General features: G+C 40.3%; 2 protein-coding genes and 1 pseudogene across 2 annotated transcripts in view; 1 reads left to right on the forward strand and 2 right to left on the reverse strand.

Moving 5' to 3' along the window:
- LOC130435844 (uncharacterized) overlaps positions 1 to 23591 on the forward strand; it is a 476195-nt gene that overhangs the window by 85596 nt on the left and 367008 nt on the right. The window lies entirely within an intron of this gene.
- LOC130435829 (extracellular calcium-sensing receptor-like) lies at positions 2474 to 5634 on the reverse strand (annotated as a pseudogene).
- Positions 10109 to 13334, reverse strand: LOC130435843 (extracellular calcium-sensing receptor-like). The gene is given in 7 exon segments (XM_056766692.1): positions 10109 to 10689; positions 10692 to 11021; positions 11183 to 11306; positions 11583 to 11810; positions 11905 to 12648; positions 12730 to 13018; positions 13114 to 13334. Coding segments are annotated over 7 exon segments (2499 nt in total). The 5' UTR covers positions 13317 to 13334.

A 23591-nucleotide genomic window follows, 5' to 3' on the forward strand; every position in this document is an offset into this window, starting at 1 on the left:
TCCATGGATGTGAATTGTATCATTGGGTTGATTCCCTGGGGAAGGCCTAATTTTCTTGTATGGGCAGACAAAAAAGCTCACAACCCTTTTAAAGGTCGCAACATCCATTTACTTCCGAACTTCCTGCCATCATGGTTAAATAAGGTATTATGACTTCAAGTTTACTGATACACATGTGTGGCCTGTAACACTCCCGATTTTGCCAAAGGACGTTCCTTTTCTCACGCTACCTCCTCATGACTGTTTCACCTGTTCTTCGTCATTGTCTCTGCACATGCCTGTCATCAGAATCATTACCTGGACACTGGAAATACACTCACCATGCCTATTCTCATGGTCAGGTCAACTTGTATATCTATTTGTTTTAATGTTACCGAGATACTTCTGACTCCCATGGATGTATATTATTTATTTTACCTGTAGATGTTCCTTGTTGCTTTATAAAGTCGTTTATTACGTTGGTCTCCTTCGTGTATGTATCCTGTGTGTCTCGTACATGGCCAACCTCTACAACTACAAATTCCACTCTCACAGGCGCTCAGTTGTTTTGCACCAAAAATAGTTTCATAAATACACGACTATTCTCTGCTTATTACACACAGAGGGAGGCACAGCAGCACATTAAAAATGAAAGGATTACAATGTAAAATATTATTTTTGTGTACATGAAGATAAAAAATCAATCTTGTCCTGTAGATGGTCTGCTCATTAAACTGTTAAATGGGTTTCTCTCTTGAGAAGCATTCAGTCTGTGCTCTTGGTAATTCCACAATGCACTTTGAAAATTTGAATTTTAATGTTATTTTTTTGAAAGATTTTCATGTATAATGTCCAAAAATGTGTTTTCAAATTAACAGATTTTTAACACAATTTTTAAATACATGAAGCTGTGAAATTACAGGAAAAGACTGCAAATGTATATCATTTTAGTGAATTTTTGTATGGTATATTTTTGGTGACTCAGCTGCTTGTACACTTCAGATATATTTCAAATTTCAAATTGATTGGTTTATTGTACGTTACGCCCAAAACACACCCATTACTCACTAAGAGAATAAGTAAAATGTTTTCGGACCATGAGCCTGGTACACAGTTTATTTTTATCGTTAGACTAGCAAAAGTGGATTCGGAAATACTCTAAGTGCACCTGTGCCATAGATCATTAAAATAGGCCCCTGATAGCCAGATTTACTTAATGTGGCAAAATGGCATGAGAGCGCAGTTTTTAAAAAGCGCAGATGGGAGTGGAAATTTCTGCAGGTGACTTACTAACACATTAAAATACACAGACGCAATATCTCATTCCCAAAAAGAGCAGTGCAAATTAGTGCAGGGTCTAAGACTTGCTTTTTATGATAAATAAAGCGGCAAAAACTAGTATAATGAAAAGCTTAAACCTATTTAAATTGACTTTTGTGATTTATTTACTGTCCTCCTATAAAGTTTGTGTCATATGCAGAAAAAGCTGGATCTATGCCTTTCTATGTTAATTTTCACTGCGAGTATTTAGAAAAGACGACAGTAGTTTTTTTTATGCCAATAGTAAGCTATTATTAAATCTGGCCATAAGCCTGCAATTTACCCTTAATGCATTATTCATTTTTTTCAGGAACCATGATACACTGACAATGTCTTTAAAGTTGAATAATTTTTTTTATTGAAATGAATAATTTAATTGTGTAATGACAATAAAGCTAGAGAGTTGTTTTTTCAAAACATTAAATAACAACTGTTATAAAGGTGGAGTGAAAGTTATGGAAGATGTCTGAAATACAACATTTTAGGTTATTTTCCACCCATATACATCAAACCAACTTCATTTGCCAGATTAGTTTGTTCAGCAATCCAAAATAAATGATCCAAGGTTTAGTTCAATAAGTGTATGCTGTCATTCTACCACTAGGCAAATATTTAAAAAAAAACTTTTAGCCTTACATCTTACAAATATTTATATCTATATGAAAGGACCTAATTTCTGTTTGCAGCTTATACTTTAAACCGTTATTATGGTTTGCTATGCTAAATCAGAGTAGCTCAAAAACATGGTTTAGAACATGACTTGTTTATAAGTACTTGTGCATCATTGCAATTTCTTACAAAATGAACATACATCTTTTTGACTAGCAATGCTTTGTTTGAATACCGCAGAGCAGTATTCACACAAAGACTCTGGTTTACATTAGATTTACATGTATTCATTTGTCAGACGCTCGTATCCAAATAGACTTACAAGTAGGAGAGCAAATAAACATTATGTCAACAGGCTAAACAGTACCGTTAGTTTAAAAGGCCATGCAACTAGAAGGATTGAAGCTGGAGTAACCAAAGGAGAAAATGAACAACAACTAGTTTTTTGGGTAATTTGTGTTAATTAATTTATAATAAATAATTCCATAGTAGTTTTCAAAACAAACACTAAATTTAACATGGCTGTGTTAATGCAGTGTTATGCCTGCTTGTACATTACTCAATATTACTTAGTTTGTGTTTTTCCCATTAAATGTTGTTTTGTATTTTGCTCAGGCTTTAAAAGGATGATGTAACATTTAGGTGCAAATATACAGAATAATAAACCAAAGCTGGAAGCTAAAATGGCAAATATCTCCACAGCTACAGTTAATTTTCCTGGAGAACTGACATAAGCTGGAATAAATGTGATCCACACAGCACAGAATATGAGCATACTGAAAGTGATGAATTTAGCTTCATTGAAGTTATCAGGCAGTGTCCTTGCCAGAAATGCCAGAATGAAGCATAAAAGGGCCACCAAACCAATATAACCCAGTACAGCCCAGAAACCTACAGTAGAACCCAGACTGCACTCAAGAATGATCTTCTCTTTATAATATTTCATATTTTTATAGGGAAAAGGAGGAGATATTGTTAGCCAAAGCACACAGATACAAACCTGTATAAGTGTGAATGCAAGAACACTGAGTCTCTGTTGTACAGGCCCAAACCATTTCATGACATTACTTCCTGGAAGTCTGGCCTTGAAGGCCATTAACACAACTATTGTTTTCCCCAGAACACAGGAGATACAGAGTACAAAAGTGATCCCAAACGCTGTGTGACGTAACATACAGGACCACTCAGTGGGGCGACCAATGAAAGTAAGTGAACAGAGAAAACACAGAGTCAATGAGAAGAGCAGCAGGAAGCTCAGCTCTGAGTTGTTGGCTTTTACTATGGGGGTGTCCTTCTTACTGTAAAATAGGCATGTGACCAGAACAGTTATTCCTACACCAAACAGTGAGAAGAAGACCAGCACTATACCCATAACTCTGTGAATGACAGATACTCTACAGTCTTTAAAACACATTTATTTTTCTCAGCATTAGACCAGAATTCCCTGGACACTGCATGCAGTTATTTGAATCTGGAAGAAATGATTGTGATCACTGTGATTAGAGAAATTCTACTTCAACAAACCCTTTTGTTAAGAAACTGCATCCTGGGCAGCAAAAGAGAAACTGCAAACAACTAAAAGTTTTAGTTTCCTTTGAATCTTTGATTTGGGCTTAAGTTTACCTGTCTCATTACTGATTTCTCCATCTGCACATGGAATACAGTCATAACAGCAGACAGGTCTTCCTTTCTGTCCAGCCTTCCTAGTGCCTGGAGCACAACTCTCACTGCACACAGACCTTGGCTTCTACAGTACATGGAAACACATAACACTTGTACGTTTTGTTATTTATCTCTATTGCATGAAAATAGGTATGCCAATATTATTAAGCAATCCTTATACTGTTTAATTTCAGGACTATTGACTCAGATTTAATTAAAATCACTGTTATAATGTGTTTGGTATACAAGTGCATTTGACATTTTTCACTGTACTATTTATGTATTTATTTCTGTTTATTTATTGTTACCTGCAGCTGTCCTCCAGCCCAGATGATGTTTTCAGTGTTAAGCACAAAGCGCTGGTCAGGGGGCAGTGAGGCATCATAGTAACCCACGTCTTTAAACTGGAACGATCCATAAGAGTCCTGCTGCCAGTTCACAATTTCATACTGCGCTACTGCAGCACCAGTGCTGTCAAACCACACACGATCTCCAAATTTAACAGTGAAATTGACGTTTTTAAGAGACTCAACAACCTTGTGAAAAGATTTTGAGCACTATTATTAGACCATTAAACATAATACAACTGAACTGTGGATGCGTCGTTTCACACATCCTTTTTTTGTTTACCTGATGTGGTTTTATTGTGAGGGCTTTTGCACAAGTGTCTTGTTCCTTGCATTTTAGTAGACTGTGTAGTCCATAAGCCACAGCATACACTGCTTTGTAGACATTACTTGAATATCTATGTTCAGGCACATCTTCATTGTAATTTCTCAGCACCAGCAGATCTTGATATCTGCTGCAATTTAATTCATCTTGAAAATAATTCACCTCATTTTGTGAGCATGGAAAAGCTGTTTCCCAAAATGATTTAATAACATAATCTGAAAACCCTTCTATTTTGATTTTTCTCAATGCAATCCCCAGTGACCCTCTCATCACATGAAAACTGTATGGAGTAATGTAATTCTTCGAAGTTATCCATCCCTCCACCCCAATAATTTGAAGGCCTGTAATGTTTTGAATACTTAGTTGCTCGATAAGTAATCCCATCTCAAGAAATGAAACAAATGCAACAATCACTTTTGCAGTGCCTTTTTTCATTGTGTTCACAACTTTTTGGAGCTTTTCAGGCTCTGTTCTGTAGAATTTTACAGAGTACTCTATACAAATGCCTTCTTTTTTGGCTGTATTTAAAAATATGGCCATTCCATTGTTTCCATAGTCATTGTCACTGTTCACAGCTCCAACCCAAGACCAGCCAAAGTGCTTAACTATTAATGCAAGTACTCTGCTCTGGTGATAATCACTAGCAATAGTCCTGAAGAATGATGGGTAATCCTTCCTATTACTGAGACATTCACATGACGCTGAGTGACTTATCTGATAAAGAAGTAACAGGACATTTTTTAAACAGTCATCGGTTTGGTTTACTTTCATTTTGGCACAATTAGACTATTGTTGCCTCTTACCACTGGAATTTTAAAAGGTCCTGTGGTTCTGGAAAGGATCACTGTGGCAGAAGACTCTGTTTCTCCAATGACAGCATGTATAGGAGTCTGTCCATTGCATTTTTCAGCTGCTGCAAACTCCTCATCATTTAGTAATGCCATAGTTGCGCTCATAGAAGAAAATCTTGAACCACAGGTGTCATAGATTCTATAGCCAATAGAAACATTTGGGAGTAAAGTTTCATTTTTGTTAATTTCCTCAATAGCAAAAATCATGATTTGAGCCAGCCGAAAATCTCTCAGTGTCACACTGTAAAATAAATTACCAGTAAGGTAAAAACATTAGTTTGTAATAAATACATAGTATGCTCTAACATTTTTAAATAGTATTCAAAGTAACAAACCTGGAGCACGATAGACGCTTGGGTTTTTGAATAAACTCAAATGAAGGTAATATTTCTTTACCGTGGACAGCAAAAATCGCACCGATAGTTATGTCTCCATTCTTTGAAAATAGCGGGTATTTAGGTTCCCCAATCATTTTGCACACAGTATTTTCTGCCTGTGTATTAAGGTGATGGAACAGCAGGAGTGTGTATAGAAACATCATCCCAAAGATTGAGTTCACAGCAGGAGCAAAATGCAATTGAACCCCATTCTGTAATGGTTGTACTTTTATAGACAGTGAAAATAGTTCAACAGTACGTACGTAATTACCTCATGGGGCAGAACTTGAGCCATGTCAATTAGGGGTGGAATATTTTTTCAGAAAGGAAAATAAACATTCAATCATAAAAGTGTTATTTGTTGTCATTCTTAAATAATACAAAACCAAACAACTGAAAAATGTTTTGCTTTTTAAAGTTCAATTAGGAAAAACAATAAACCTAAATAAAGACTGCTCATTACAGGGGCCCTAATTTGCACAATAATAGGTCTTTATTATGTTTTGATGTGATAAACAATTGGTGTTCATGTTTCTATTTTCAGCCTGTTTCCTTAGCTGTTAAGATATTTGTATATTTTTCTGTTTGGTGCGAGAAAAGGGAGTCAGGGAAAGAGGCGGTTATGGAGGTGGAAGAGGCTGAGCTGAGACCATAGGTGCCATTGCCAGGGGAACAAAATGGTACCGAGGAGCGGATCTTCGACCACCACCATGATAACTTCCTGGAATTGTCCCGCGATGAGACATTTAAACACGCTACAGAAAAGGTCCGTTTTATCGACGGCCATCCGCACCAGCCTCGCAATTGTTGGTCCCAAAAACAACGTTTTCCAAACGACCTACTGTAATCCTATGGCGGGCCATTTGGGACAGAATTTGATGATAAATCGTCTCACTACCTCTTTTTCTGTTGCTGAGCATCCACGAGAATGTGCGCCAGTAGTGTACAGCTTGTCGTGATAGTCAGCTACTAAATCCGCCTGCCTCCCCTAAACCTCATTGTGCCCCCTCCCTCTAATTCAGACTAATTCTCGAATAGATAAAGTGCTCTTCTTATTTCCCAAGTCCATCTCTAAATTATTTGCCAAGTGGCAATTACCATTTGAGGTCACATGACGAGTGGGGGATCTCAGTTATGAGGTAGATCGTATGGACAGGAGCGGTACAAGGCAAATATATCACCTCAATCTCCTTAAAAAGTAGAGTGAGACAAAGCCGGTTATGTTGGCGACAATAATAAATGCAAAAGAAGATCTTGGGCCAGATGTGAACACCAAAGGGCAATCCCTCAACCTAGCCCCGGCAGAAGATTACCTCTCGGCCACGCAACTTGCTGATATAGCTCAATTTCTTTGAAAATGTATTTTGAAGACATATTCTCGCCCCTGCGTGGTCGAACGAATCTTATCCAACATCATTCTAAGACCAAACCGGGCGTGGTGGTGCGTAGCCAGCCATATAACACAAAAAAGGTGGTTCAGGCAATTAGAAGTGATGCGATTTGGCAAGCCCGATAGTGTCAGTTACCAAGAAGGACGGCTCAGTTCAATTCTGTGTGGATTATCGAAAAGTGAATCTGGTGTCCAAGTTCGACGCATATCCAATGCCGATCTGTCATGATTATTCCCCATTATGTCATGTTTCGGGGGCACGGTGGCTTAGTGGTTAGCACGTTCGCCTCACACCTCCAGGGTTGGGGGTTCGATTCCCGCTTCCTACCTGTGTGTGTGGAGTTTGCATGTTCTCCCCGTGCCTCGGGGGTTTCCTCCGGGTACTCCGGTTTCCTCCCCTGGTCCAAAGACATGCATGGTAGGTTGATTGACATCTCTGGAAAAAATTGTCCGTAGTGCGTGAGTGAATGAGTGAGTGTGTGTGCCCTGCGATGGGTTGGCACTCCATCCAGGGTGTATCCTGCCTTGATGCCCGATGACTCCTGAGATAGGCGCAGGCTCCCCGTGACCCGAGGTAGTTCGGATAAGCGGTAGAAAATGGAATGGAATGGAATGGAATGTCATGTTTCTCTTGATCTTGTAGAAGGATCATGACAGAGCCTTGTGTTTTGTTGTGGACAGAGGCATATTATTATGGTCTCTCCGGTCTTGTCTTTTTCCTCGCCGTCTTGTTTCCTCGTTATTGCTTGTTAATGATTTCATGCCCTACACCTGTTCCTCTCTTGATTTGATCCCTCTATAATGCCCCTGTGTTTTCTGTCCTCTGCTGGTTAATTTAGTTTCATGTGGTTGAGTTCTTGTCTCTGTTAGTCTAGTTTAATAATTTGTTTTCTATAATAAATGTTATATTTAGTCTTGTTAGGTGTAGTTGGTACTTGTTCCTGCTCTCGTGTCCTGTTATACCCTTTTTCTTGTTTTACCCCCTCGTGGGTTTTTGTTTTGTCTTTGGTTTATTATTTATTAAAGTCTTGTTAACAAGACATTTATTTAACATATCACAAATCAAAAACCCTCGAGGGGGTAAAATACAAAGAACAAGTGTAGAAACAAGACCGATGAACATAGACTAACTACACTAGACAAGACTTAAAGATAACATTAACATTAACTACAAACTAGAAAAAGGACTCACCACACAATTGAAAATGAACCAGCACAAGATAGAAGACATAGGGGCATTATAAAGGGTACCAAATCAAAAGGAGAACAGGGGCAGGGCATTAAATCACTAACAATCAATAATGAGGAAACGAGAGGGCGGGAAAAAGATGAGACAAGAGAGTATCGAAGGCTATACGGGCCAAAATTTACTCTCTCCACATAAAACATGAGGATCTGCCATGATTCTGCCTCTTCATGTTTTTCTTAGTCTAGTGGCAGAATCATGACAGAACCACCCCCTTATGGAGTGACATGGCTGCACAGGACTGGAATGGCCGGCTGCACCGGACTGGAATGCCGGTTGGGATGCCGGCAGAAGTTCTGGTAGGAATCTGTGGCCGGAACAGGACACCAGCGGCCTCGACCCTGGAGAGGAACCCAACAACCTCGACCCTGGAAGGGAACCCGACAACTTCGACCCTGGAAGGGAGCCCGGCTGCTTCGACCCTGTAAGGGAACCCCCTACCGCTACGATCCCTCTGTCTGCTGGGTACTATAATGGCTGGCTCATTCTGTAAGGGGTTGTGGTGAGACACGGACAAAGGACCAAGGCGCAGACAGCGGGTAAACCCCTTACCCTGGGTCCTCTGTCTTTGTCTCACCGTCGATCCTGACAGTTTATGTGACATACAGATTTTTTTTTTAATTGATTGGGCAAACAAAAGTATAAACGAGGGTCATTTTCATTTTGATGTAAAACGGGCTAGTGTTATCAGAAGAGCCCATCTACATTTATTCATTGGGCAGACACTTTTATCCAACGTGACCATATAAACATTTTGTCAGCATGCTAAACAGTACCGTTAGTTTACAAGGCCATTAGACTAGGAGGATTAAAGCTGTGGAGAATATTAACAAAAAAATGTAGACGCAAGATATAGACAGTTATTGGTTAGTCAAATAAATGCGGAACAGGTATGTTTTTGGCTGTTTTTTTTAGTTTTGAAGGATTCTGCAGTTCAGGTGGAGGCTTCCAGATCATTCCACCACAGGGGAACCGAATGAGTGAAGGTTTTTGCAAGTGACTAGCTGTGATGGAACAACCAGGCATCACTCTTTTTTAGACTGAAGATGAGTTAAGTTTAAGGGGCAAATTTGACGTTATCGTTCTGAAGGCCAGTGTCAGCTATTTAAAATTTATCGGGGCACCAACTGGCAGCCAGTGAAGTGAAATTCTTAGAGCCCACTGCACTAGAAATGTAGCATACCCTATGGCTTCATCTAGTGTGTCCATAAGTAAAGTTTGTTGAAGGGCCGTTACCATGTAAACTGGACTTGCATGTCTGGTTTAATATACCTGCCACCTACAGTATAATATTTGCTGACTACATGTCCTGTAGGGTCACGGAAAACATTCACATTTTTTCAAAGATACTATGTATTTTATTGTATTTTTCTCTGTATTTATTTTATACATTAATTATACATTCTTTTACATTCTGCTTTGAAACATTTGAAATAGTTGTATGATATATGCAACCGGAAAACTTTATTAGGTAACATATGATTTTAAGATAATATAAAATGTCGCTGCTGCTACTTACAAAAGCTTGTAGTCACAGAGACATCAATAAATTAATTAATGCATGCCCCCCCCTTATGTATTTTGTGCTGTCATGGTTTCTTGCTTAAACAGTTATTAAATACTTGTCGTTGGTATAAAAGTTTGATGGTTTGAGTGTCATCATTTTATATGTAAATTTGTTGTGCGTGCGTGCGTGTGTGTTTGCGTGTGTACATGGCAAAATAGTAATCTCAGTTTTTGACATTAGGGGGTGCCCATGATAAAAAAAACTGCTCAAAATGATACTACATAATGTTTATTTGAAAAAGAAAAAATCCCAAAAGGTGTCTATCATGGGTGTGTATAGAAGCTTGGTTAGCATTAGGGGATAGAATATTCAGTTTGTATAGCATAAATTATCTAAAGTGTGGAAATGTCTAGGTCCAGTGTGTGTGTTTGTGTGTGTGTTATTTTTTTATAATATATGAAGACGTATTTTCTTTCTTTCTTTAGATAAAACCACTCAGTATGACTTAGTTTGTGTTTTTCCCATCAAATGTTGTTTTGTATTTTGTTCAGTCTTAAACAGAATGATGTAACATTTAGGTGCAAATATACAGAATAATAAACCAAAGCTTGATGCTAAAATTGCAAATATCTCCACAGCTACAGTAAATTTTCCAGGAGAACTGACATAAGCTGGAATAAATGTGATCCACACAGCACAGAATATGAGCATACTGAATGTGATGAATTTAGCTTCATTGAAGTTATCAGGCAGTGTCCGAGCCAGAAAAGCCAGAATGAAGCACAAGAGAGCCAGTAGACCAATATAACCCAGTACAGCCCAGAAACCTACAGTAGAACCCAGACTGCATTCAAGAATTATCTTCTCTTTATAATGTTTCATATTTTTGTAAGGAAAAGGAGGGGATATTGTTAACCAAAGCAAACATATAAGAACCTGTATAAGTGTAAAGGCAAGAACACTGAGTCTCTGTTGTACAGGCCCAAACCATTTCATAACATTACTTCCTGGAAGAGTGGCCTTGAAGGCCATTAACACAACTATTGTTTTCCCCAGAACACAAGAGATAGAGAGACAAAAGTGATCCCAAACGCTGTGTGACGTAACATACAGGACCACTCAGTTGGCTGACCAATGAAAGTAAGTGAACAGAGAAAACAGAGAATCAATGAGAAGAGCAGCAGGAAGCTCAGCTCTGAGTTGTTGGCTTTTACTATGGGGGTGTCCTTCTTATTGTAAAACAGGATGGCCACCAATGCAGTTATTCCTACTCCAAACAGTGAAAAAAAGACCAGCACTATACTCATCATATCTGTGAATGACAGAAACTCTACAGCCTTTAACACACATTTATTTTTCTCAGCATTAGACCAAAATTCTTCCGGACACTGCATGCAGTTATTTGAATCTGGAAGAAAAAAATTGTGATCACTATAGTTGGACACAAACTAACCAATTCTATATTCTGGACTTCTTTGATAAAAAACTGTACCCTGAACAAAAGAAAGAGAACACAAAAAGAGCAGCTAACCAGTTTGCTTTGAATCTTTGATTTGGGCTGAAGTTTACCTGTCTCATTACTGATTTCTCCATCTGCACATGGAATACAGTCATAACAGCAGACAGGTCGTCCTTTCTGTACAGCCTTCCTAGTGCCTGGAGAACAGCTCTCAGTGCAAACAGACCTTGGCTTCTACATGAAAAACATACATAATACATGTACTTTTAGATGTTTATCTCAATGCAGTGAGGGAAAAAAAGGAAAATTAATACCCTTTTAGATTTCAAGTTCCATATTATTGAAGGGGTTGACTATTAGATTCTATCAGTCAGAAGGTTTCCTTTACATCCAATATGCAAGTGCATTTTTCCTTTATTTTGTTTATTTATATTTTTTTATTATTACTTTTACTTCATGGTTCAGCAAATTAAACAAACCCTGCCTGTGAATCAGGTTATCGTAATTTACCTCCAGCTGTCCTCCAGCCCATTTGATGTTTTCAGTGTTAATCATAAAGCGCTGTTCAGGGGGAAGTGAGCCATCATAGTAACCCACTGATTTAAACTCGAATGATCCATTAGAGTGCTGTTGCCAGTTCACCACTTCATAGTTTGCTATTGCAGCACCAGTGTTGTCAAACCACACACGATCCCCAAATTTAACTGTGAAATTTACTTTTTTTAAAGCTTCAACTACCTAGTATGAAGAATGACAGATTCAGAACATCATCATTACAGCAATTTAAAACATGATCAAAATTAATGCCATCTTTCCCATATTCTCTGTGTACCTGCTGTGGATGTATTTTCAGGGCTTTGGCACAACCTTGTTCTTTGCACTTGAGCAGACTTTGTAGTGCATAAGCCACTGCATACACTGCTTTATAGACATTACTTGAAAATCTCTGTTCAGACACATCTTCAGTGTAATTTTTAAGCACAAGTAAATCTTGATTTCTACTGCAATATACATCTTGAGATAAATCTCTTTCTGAGCATGGAAAAGCAGTTTTCCAGAAAGATTTATCAATATAATCTGAAAAGCCTTCCATGTGGATTTTTCTAAGTGCAAACCCCAGTGACCCTCCCATCACATGAAAAGTACTTGGAGTGATCAAATTCTTTGAAGTTGTCCATCCTACCACTCCAATCAATTGGAGTCCCGTAACATTCTGGATACTTAGCTGCTCAACTAGTAATGACATTTCAAAAAATGCTAGAAATCCAACAACCACTTTAGCTGTGCTTTGTTTCATTGTTTTTACCACTTTCTGGACTTTTTCATAATCTGTTCGGTAGAATTTCACAGAGTACTCTACACATATGCCCTCTTTTTCCGCTGCATTCAAAAATATTGCCATTCCATTATTTCCATAGTCAGTATCACTGTTCACAGCTCCAACCCAAGTCCAGCCTAAGTGCTTGACCAGAAGTGCCAGTGCTCTGCCCTGGTGATAATCACTCGAAATAGTTCTGAAGAAAGAGGGGTAATCTTTCCTATTACTGAGACAGTCACATGCGGATGAGTGACTTATCTGAAAAGTAAAATCACAAGACACAGTAAAACAGTCATCAGTGTGGCAATTTTGTAAAAATGTGCTTCTATTGCCTCATACCACTGGAATTTTAAAAGGTCCTGTGGTTCTGGACAGAATAATTGTAGTGGCAGACTCTGTTTCCCCAATGACAGCATGTATGGGAGTCTGTCCATTGCATCTTTCCTCTTCTGCAATCTCATGACCATTCATCAATGCCATAATTGCACTCACTGAAGACATTCTTGAACCACAACTATCATAAATTTTGTAGCCAACAGAAACATTTGGGAGCAACGTTTCATTTTTGTTGATCTCATGAATGGCAAAAATCATGGTTTGAGCCAGACGAAAATCTCTAGGACTCACACTGTAAAGAAATCAAACCATTAGGTTTAAACATCAGCTTGGATTAAATCCATTATCTTTTCAAAAAATTTCGGAATAGTCTCCAGTATAACACACCTGGAGCATGACAGAGGTTGAGGTTTTTTTTTTAAATCAAATGAAGGTAATGTTTCTTTTGTGTGGATTGGTAAAATTGCTCCAATAGTTATGTCTCCATCCTGTGACAGCAGCGGGTATTTAGGGTCTCCCATCATCCTGCAAGCAGTGTTTTCAGCCTTAAGGTAGCTGAAAAGCAGGAACGTGTAGAGAAAAAAAAGCATCCCAAAGGTTGAGCTCACCTCCAAATGTACAGAGCAATGGACACGATTCTGCAATAGCTGTATTTTTATAGACATAATTAGGGTAAACAATACGTAGCCAATGACCTCAGAGGGCAGAGCATGACCGAAGTAAAGCCGCAGTAGAATAGCGGTATGTGTATCATCTTGCCATTAATCTTATCATCATTTGTTATCCACTTTTGATACTACGAAATACAAAATATAGAAAAACATAATTGTACAGGATTGACACCATTTAAAGTAGTCATAAACAGCAAAATGAATGACTTTGTTATCACACTATTGGAGGTATGTACTGTAATAATATATAATCTTTAGATTTTGTACCGCTGAACAAAAAACAGATTCTACTTATTTTAATCTTTCTTAGGGTTTCATAGAGGCCTATGGTTGCCACTCCCACCATGACCTGAGCAAATGAATACAGAAAGTAAAATTTATGTTTGCAGCTGGTGTGAAGAACCTGGTCAATTTCTTCTGCCGCTGCAGTAAACAGCCGGGTTAATGTTTGTTGCTGCTGCTATAAAGAACCCAGTAAATGTGTGCTGCTGCTCCTGTCCAGCTCCCATTGAATTAACACTACTGCTGCCGTTGATTTAGTAAAGTTTTATACTGGAGCCCTAATCTGGGGTAATTTCTGGCAAGGTCGGGCATGGAGTCTTTAAGACATAAACATAAATTATTTATTTTTGACAGCCAGGTTTGACGTCTATGTATAGACATGATAGTCAGACGATGGGATTTACCTTTATTTATTATTTTGGCACTGGCTTCATAGTTGCAAAATCTATGGTCGGACATATACTCTTCTTCTAACTCAGTGGTTCCCTAACTAGTTGGCGAGACCCCTAGAATGGCACAATGTCATTATAAGGGGGCGAGACTAGGAGTAGGTATTGTCAGCTGGGATTCCTTAATTTATGAATTCCACTGCCAGCTGACAATATCGCTGTTTATTGCCATTTCACAAGTTATAATAATGTAGGTTAAACGGTATGTATATTTCGCACATTGTCCGGGAAGAGGGCTCTGAGCCTACTGGTCTGAGAAAACGGGCTTGTGTTGAGGAACCTGGATGGCGGAGGGATGCTTGGAGACTGCAGCAAGAATGCAAGTAAGACAGCTTTGTCTATTTGTAGTGGTTCTCTCTTGAGCTGATAGGGTAGATGCTGTGATTGCGTGTCTTTGGTGTGTTATAAGTTGCCGATGCATGTATTAGACTTGTAAAATTGCTAAAATGAAATTGTGGGAACAAAAGATGCATTCTATCAAAAAGTCAAGACCTGCCTGAAATGCCTTGTGTAACCACACCCCCACAAATTTCCGTCACATGCATGCAGTATTCAAACAACCACTACACACTGGTTATATGGCTGAGCGTTTCAGAGAGACGGGGGCAGAGAGGAGATACAAACTATTGTACTAGATACAAATGTTTTTTTACAAAAATACAGCGTTTTTATATACATTGCATTACATGTAAAACAAACAATAATATTTGTTTTACCCGGGTCATAGTTAAACGGAAGTAGGCTCACTATCTATTTTTATACAACTTTTTCTGTAAATTGTATTTCATCTTGCTGTATATAACATATACGTTTTACTACTATAGTCTATTCTTATTTTTTACTTGTATATATTTACATACACACATAACTTAACTCTCCATAGCTTTACTCTTATGTTTATTGTATTGTATTTCTTAATTTTTTATACCCATAGGCCCTTATTTAAATCATCTGTGTAACTGTTTTGTATTGTTTGATGGTCTCTGTATGTTGTTGCTGATTCTGTGTACTGGATGCTCCTGTCACCAAAAAAAATTCCTTGTATGTGCAAACATACTTGGCAATAAAGCTCTTTCTGATTCTGATGTGACCCCTTTAAAGTGACCAGTTCTTTTTTAGGGGCCAAGTCCCGAAGGGGCTATGGCCTCTATTGTTCTTGTCAGCATTATTAGGGGCCAAGGCCCTCTTGTCAGTATTATTCGTCTTCTTCCGTTTAACCATGGGTGTCTACGGTAGCCCTAAGAACCATACAAAGAAAAATCGAATGTTAGTTATTTTGGGGATATTTAAAGAAGTTTTTTTGTTTAAAACTGGACAAGGTATTGAATCAAGCCCATGACATTCCTTGGCCACATAATATCCACTGTTTTGATACCGCCAAAACAGAGGCTGTTGTCTGTACCCAAATCTCGCAAGGAACTGCGTTTCCTGGGATTCGCCAACTTTTACCAGCATTTCATCAGAAACTTTGATCGTATTGCTGCACCCCTTATGCAGTTGACCTCCACCAAGAACACCTTTAGGTGGAATCAGCAGGCTCAGGTTATCTTTGATAAATGATTTCCGTTTTACCTCTGCTCCTGTCTTGTCTGTTCCAGATCATGTTTGCCAGTTTATCGTCGAGGTCGACACTTCCAATGTCGGAGTAGGCGCAGTCTTGTCTCAGCTTCTGTCCACAATGGGAAGGTTCATCCCTGTGCCTATTTCTCCCATCAGCTCAGCCCGGCAGAGTGTAACAACAACATCAGCAACAGGGAGCTGCTGGCGGTCAAGTTAGCTCTGGAGGAGTGGCGCCACTGGTTTTGATTGAGCAGCGCGGCCCTTCCTGGTCTGGACGGACCATAAACACTTGGAATATATCCGTTCAGCCTGCAGGTTAAGCTCTCGTCAGGCTCGCTGAGCACCTGTCCTTGTTCTTGTCTCCAGGGGATAGACTTTCTATCGACACCATACTTCCCACGGGATTGTTGGTCGGAGCTATTTCCTGGGGAATCCAACAGCGGGTAAATGAGGCCGTCCAAGGGATGCTAGTGCCAACCGACAGCCCAGCGGGTATTCTTTTCGTGCCGGGTGCACTGCAGCCTGAGGTCCTCCAGTGGGGGCATTCGTACAGATCGGTTTGCCATCCAGGGACTCAGGGAACGTTGGCTTCGGTTCGTCAGCGCTTCTGGGAGCCGTCATAGTCCAATGATGTCAGACAGTTCGTGTTGGCCTTCCCGACGTGCACCCAGTAACCGTCCTGCCGCTGGTCTGCTTCACCCCTCCTTATCCCCTCCCGCCCCCTGTCACACAGCACCGTTTTATTTTTAACTGGGCTTCCCCCCTCTGTTGGTAACGCTGTGGTGGATCGCTTCTCCAAGGCGGTTTATTTCGTTCCCCTACCCAAGCTCCCCTCCTCACGCGAGACTGCACGACTGCTCATTGACAATGTTTTCTGGTTCAACGGCTGTCCGGTCGAATTGCAGTGCCTGCCGTTACTCATCAACCCCTTATTACCCTTATTGTTCTCACCTTGTGTCCATTAGTTTATCCGTATTTAACCGCTACCACATCTCACCACCTATGTGCGATCGTTAACTCTTGTTAGTTCCACACCGTGCACTCTAGATAAATATTCTAAGTAAAATCTTGTCTTGCCTTAAATCCAGTTCCTGTCTTGTTGTGTGATGTGGACGTACATCTTGTCATTGTGAATTACCTTTACCTCTTGGATTATTTTTGTGTTTAAGTTTTCACCACTAAGCCTGTTGAGGATTCTTTGCCTCCACAGCTCCATCCATGGCTGACCACACCACCTCTTATGGTCCCTGGACTAAGATACCGACATTTGCGGCGGTCACTGGCTTCCTTCTCTACCACGAGGAGGCTTCGGGACACTGTTGTCAGCTCCGCATTTGCTGCCGTCTACGGGGTTGTCTGCCGCATTCTTACCATCTCTGGCACAGACCGTGACTCTCTGTGGTCGTCCGTCTTGCATCTCTGCTGACGCTGCTGCAGGCTGGGTTTCCCAGTTGGCCTCATAGTCAGCTTGAACGACTTGGATCTTCGGCTGATCCTGATCTAAACGAACTCTCCCAATATATATGTGTGTTCGGACTCTAATAAACTCCTCCTTACCCCGCAAATTAATCTTCTTTATCATGACAAAGTGAAACTCACTTTTCAAAGAATACAATAAATAGCCTTATTTGGGGATTTATTTAGTTATTATAAGCAAAATATCAAAAAAAATTGTTCATCCTGTTATCCAATTAATCAAAAAAATAATCATCCTATTATGGGATGATCAAAATAATCGTTAGTTTACGCCCTAATTTAGTCTGTATGTCTGAACATAAACTTTTGATGTATTTGCTGGACAAATACATACAAGTATTTTTATCAGTATACTGCTAATCAGAAACAGTAAAATATGTTTAATTAATGATGATTATTATACATATTTTCCTTTGAGCTAAACTAATTTACTTACTGAAATTGATGTTTTAAATGACTAATTTCATGGATGTGATCTTGATAAATTTGCAAGCTTCAACGCAAGTTCTGCCGGGAAGACTCAATCTTGACAATTCACTACCAATTGTCATCTAACCAATCACCATCCAATATGGAATGTATAAAAGATTTCCACTTTCCCTCATTTTGCGTCCATAGTCGAAGCAGCAGAGATTCATGACATTCACACGCTCGTTCAGCCGTGATTTAAGTATGTTACAGATGATATTTGCGAATACACAACTATTTGCTAATTCACGCTAGGCTACTCTGCTGCAATCCTTTCATCTCATATAGAACTTGCTTTCCCCAGATTTTTCGGGATTCAGTTATTTCTGGTTGTTTAATACACTCGTCGCTCAAACCTCACTTAGTATATGGCAGGTGTTTCATTCAACAGCCATGTCGGAAAGCTCTCAAAGAGCATCTCTGAGTTTATATCCAAGATGCTATGTCACGTTAGTGAGCTCTAACACGAAACAACTTCATATGCAGCGTTTGTTCCTTAAAGCTACCACAAATTTAGATTTGATTGGAAGATTGCATAAGACGCCATCACAAATGGTCTTGCATGTTGGAACAGATGAGTAGCGCAGGGGGATGTAAAACGTTTCATAACCGTCCCTCGCGTGTTTTTACCACCTAAAACATCAGAAACAGGTAAGGTACACTGTCATCACTTTTATCGCTTTCCATTCCTGGCGTTAATTCAGCTGAAGGCCAGCATGGCGATCATGACAGTCGATCAGTCTGCAACCCCTTTTCCAAATGTGATATTGTTTTCAAAATATCGTCATGGCATGGTTATTGATCGGAGGAAAAAACGGTCATGCTTTCCTGCATTTAACCATGGTGTTTAATTATGATGGCACATTTATAGCTGGAATGAACATTTTTGTTTGTTTTGGATATATGCAATGTGTATACATGATTTGAGGTCAAAGGCGCCGTAATTAAAATGCCAAGCCTGCCCAGGTAGCCAAAACAGTTTGGCCCAAAAATTGGCCCAAATCCAGCAGGCCAGAAAAAATCACTCGGCCCATTTGCGATTGCCAGACTCATGCCAAAACGGAGGTTAAGTGAATGGGTGGTGTGCCTTCAATTGGCATCATGGTCTGCATGGTCTCATATCGTTTTATTCCAACGATTTTTATGTGCTGTTTTGTGGACAAGAGTCAATCGCTCTTTCGCTGTACAGATAAGTTTCCAAACCAGGTTGTGATCCTAACCCACCATGTTATTCAGTAACCTCAAGAAACTTCAACAGGTGGGTAGAAATTTCTTTATTCAATTCCTTGGGGGTAGGCCCTGTGCCAGACGCAAGTCTCAGGCCACTCTAAGGGGTTGGCTACGCCCCCGCCTTAATCTCCAGGTGGGAAGTGGCGGAATTCTTGGCCTTGAACTATACATTCACCATACTCATATACTGTCGCCTATCAGTTGTTTAATAAATGATCATTTACAAACATTATGCCTCCCGAGTCTTTCTGGTAGAACTGGTGGAGAATCATATTTGGTGAGCTTAGCTCATCATTATTTAACATGCAGCTAAAACCACTACAGTTCTTAAGTGAGGTCAAATGATGTTAACAGACTCCGTTTAGGAGCCTGATGACCTGTGGTAAAAGCTTCTTCTAAGTCTCTCTGTTATGGCCACCAGGCTATGGAACCTCTTACTAGATGGCAACTGGTTAAGAAGACACCATGATGCTTAAAATATTTTCTGATTTATGCAGCTCAAGTTTTGCAGCAATTGAGGTAGATGCAGTGAGGGTAGAGCAGACCCTGAGATGCGCTCAGCTTAGCGCACAACTCTCCGCAGAGCTTCGCAGTCTTGGCTGGAAGTGTTCTCATACCACACAGAGATGCACTGAGTTAAAAATCTTATAGCCCATGAATATAACGATTTCAGGATTGTTGGTGAAGCCCTGAATTTCCCCAGTTGTCGCAGATTGTACAGTCTTTTGCCTGGCTTTATTTACCTGTGTCTGAAAGTGGAAAGTCCATGTCAGGTCCTCAGAGATGTTTACACCAAGGTTCTTGTAGATGCTTACCCTCTCCACAGGGGTCCATTTGATTATATGAGGAGTATAGGTCCGCTGCTACCCCTTTCTGAACTCCACAATCTTTGGTTTTGGTAACATTCAGATAGAGACAGTTGTCTTTGCACCAAGAAGTACATTTTTCTATCTCTTCCAAGTAACCTCAAAAATCTTGTTATTGTTGGAAATAAGCCCAGAACCACATAATAATCAGCAAATTTGATAAAAGTATTGGAACTGTGAGAAGACACACAGTCATGTATGTAGAGAAAGTAGAGTAGGGGACTCAGGGTGCAGCCCTGTGGCACTCCTACACTCAGGGTGAAGGAGTTGGAGATGAACTGGCCTACTTTCACTAGGCCAGTTAGAAAATCTTGGATTTAGCTTACTGGGAACTACAGTGTTAAAAGCTGAGCTGTAGTCAATGAATAGCACCCTTGCATAGGAGCAAATGTTGTTTTTTTAGTCCCTCAAAGACCTTCATGACTGTTGGACAACTGGATTCAGGCAAGAGGGTTTATTGAACTTTTATTGAAACGTTTATTGAAGGTACAGGGATGATGACATATTTTTTAAAAGAGAAAGGAACCAATGATATAGTAAGGGACTCATTGAAGATTGATGTACACAGAATGGCAAGATATAGGACCTTAGAACGCAGCCAGAAATACCATCAGGCTCGGCTGCTTTCCTGACGTCCACATACTTTAGTTCCCTCCGAAACTCGTACTCTGACACGGTGATTACCTGTCTTTCGCTTGTCATGATCCTGTACATCTTGTCAGTATTTTCCTAGATTCTATGGACAGGGTCGTGTCAGTCCCACACCTTTTGAGTTTGCTATGTTGGGGAGACATGTGGCCTTTGTTTTGACTTCGCGCCGTGTGTCTTCCAGTCTCGTCTCTCGGCCCCGCCCCCTTGTTTCCCCATTAGCGTCCCATTAGTGTTTCATTTCCTTCACCTGCCCCGTGTATCTTCCCGTTAGTTTCCCTTTAGTGTTAATTCCTGTCACCTGCCCCTCACCTTACCTGTGTAGTTATCCTATGTTAGTGTCCTTTTAGTTCCCTCATGTTTATTGTCCTGTGCGGTTCGTACTGTGTTCCTGCCTAGTATTTTATATCGTGCCCCTGCCAAGTCTTGTGGATATCTCTTGTTTCCAGTTTATATTTTTTTTTACTTGGGCACTCTTGTTTTGCCCCCTTTTGGGCTTATTATTTAATAAAGTCTTGTTTTGAGTTTAATGCTTTCTGCACCTTGGGGCCATACTTTACGCACCCTGGCAATCGCTGCTCTGTGTGCAACTTTCTGACACGCTGAGCGGCAGAGTCTCGCTGACGCTATTGCTTTCAATGCAGGCGTAGAAAAAGTTTAACTCCTCAGCCTGCAACGGATTTGCTCTCACCTCTGCAGAGGATTAAGTAACGCATTCACAGATTGTCCTCAGTCCATGCCACATGCGATGTGTCATTTTTCTGAAAAACAAAGGATGTGACAGTTCCTGACGTCGCTTTGGAAACTTATCCTGGCTCAAAATTGCCCATCTTTTTCTCCAAGGATTGGACATTGGCGAGTAGAATGCTCGGCAGAGGAGGGCTTTGTGCTCTTCTCCTCAGTCCGTTGAGAATTCCAGGACGCTTTCCGTGGTGTTTCTTGTTCCGTTGCCTCAGGAGGTTATTTGTGTGCGACTTACATTACATTGCATTATACATTTGTTTCTGACTATGTGCAATCCCCTGGGATTGAACCCATGACCTTGGCATTGGTAGTGCCATGCTCTAACGACTGAGCCACGGGAATATCCCCAAAAGTTTTAATGTGTTGTAATTAATAAGTGCATACGTTAAACATGTAGAAAGAGAAAGAAAAAGTAAGTAAATAAGTAAGGAAATAAGTAAGTAAGTAAAAGCACAATCAAAGCAGAACGACCTGGACGGCTATCTTGGCAATCTTGGATATAGATGGATGAATGAATTCAAGTTGCAACACCTCTGAGATGTATTTGTCCACGGCCGTCTTTTCTGGGATGGAGAGTGGATATACACAACCTTTAGGCAGGGTTGCCTAGGCATCAGCTCAAAAGTGCAGTCCCATGGCCAATGAGGTGGGAGCTTTTTTGCTGAAGACACCCTGGAATGCCATGCACTCAGCGGGAATCTGGACTTCAAATGGAATTTTGTGGATTTTCACTGAGGTAGAGTTTACATAAACTTGGGTGCTAAGTGAAATGGGTTCTTCATGCTGGAAAAAGCACTCCATTGCAGGATATTTTCAAATTCCCAGTCGATCTTAGGCCAGTGTATCCAGGGAGCCAGTAACCTCCCTGGATGATATTAACAGCGGGGCCCTCCAGTACCCAAAAAGGATATCTTCTCAGGATGGACGTCACCAATAAGATGCGTGATTGGAGGAGAATGGTAACTAATAGGGCCTCAACCAAGCAATTTTACTAAGAAGTTATAGATGGTCATGGGTTGCTGGTTGCGATTCTAGTCAAGCAAAGGCTGGTAGCGATTAAATAAACCAATGCCCCACAATATATGCACAACTTCCGTTGAACCGGCTCTGGCATTCATCCTTGAAGAGGTGAATATGGAGCTGGACGGATTGTGGATGAAGGGGCTTGCAGAGGAGATGTAACAGACAAGACAGGGGAACAGACAGATAGTCACTGAGCCAATTAGACAGATTGCAAAAAAGAGTTTTCCAAGCCTGCAGTATCATCCTAAATGGTCAGTTGAACATGAACCTTATACTTCAATTCCTGATTATAGGTTGTAAGCAGCGCTGCCTCATTCCATTGAATACAAGGAACTGCAATGCGTACCCTCCCACAGATGATTTTCTTGGTGCAGCCAAAATAACTGATCATGCTGGAGAGGGTGTATGCGGTTTAGCTGTAGATTTCTATAAAATGTTAGAAGGCAGAGAGAAAAAATATTTTGCTCCTTTTGAAGTACCTATCCTGGTAACTGGGAAATAATTGCAATTTTATTTCTCATTAGGGAACAAATGTGGCTGTATCTCGAAAAACCTCGCTGAGGAGCAAACCCGCTAAACATCTCTTACGATCCAGAAAATTTTATAGGAGTGGTCATGGGACTGCCAGTGATTGTACCACTTACTGGTAGTGCAGACGATTGAGTTGTGCAGTGATAACAATTTGGCAAAAAAGATCACCTGTGGTGTTTGTGCAGAGTCCATGGAGATACTGCTTGGTCAAGTTGTCTGTCACACACTGACCAAGGGGAGACAGAACACAGAGTTTATTGAAAACAAACAGATGAGTGAAACCACGGCTATGATGCAGGTGAATGAACGGCAGGTGAGTAAAATCCACAAGCGCTCCACAGATAACCACTAGTTATCCACAGGCAAACACAATCCACAGGTAACAGGCAATAATCCACAGGCAACCACAATCCACGGGTAACAGGTAATAACCGACATGTAAGCACAATCCATGGGTCACTGGTAAGTATAATTGATTGGAAAGACAGGCAATGAATGGTCATTAACTTGCAAATTAAACGGGTTAGAGACAACAAGACCTGAGTCTTGAGGGTGAGTTTACATAATAAGGGAGATCGTGGGAAACTGGCAGTTAGGTCTGAGGCAGGGAGAATGGTTGGCTGGGGTGCAGAGATTGTGACACATTGTAGTTCATTCTTACCTTGTAATATAATGGTTGCTTTTGTGAAATAAAATCTGAAATAATATACCTTTATGACATCTCGCCACAGTAAGAAAACATTGTGATCAATAACAAAGATTGGCGTTCGATCTATCCGCATGTTTTTAACTGATGAAGTGAATTTGAACCCATTGTTACCGTTTATTGCTAAAAGCCAAAGCTTATGAATACATGTGCACTGAGAGGTGGACCGACCAATCCCGACAGACGAGAAGCAGAAGTTCGCTGATATGGT

This window comes from Triplophysa dalaica, chromosome 14 (genome assembly GCF_015846415.1).
Source record: "Triplophysa dalaica isolate WHDGS20190420 chromosome 14, ASM1584641v1, whole genome shotgun sequence".
NCBI lineage: Eukaryota > Metazoa > Chordata > Actinopteri > Cypriniformes > Nemacheilidae > Triplophysa > Triplophysa dalaica.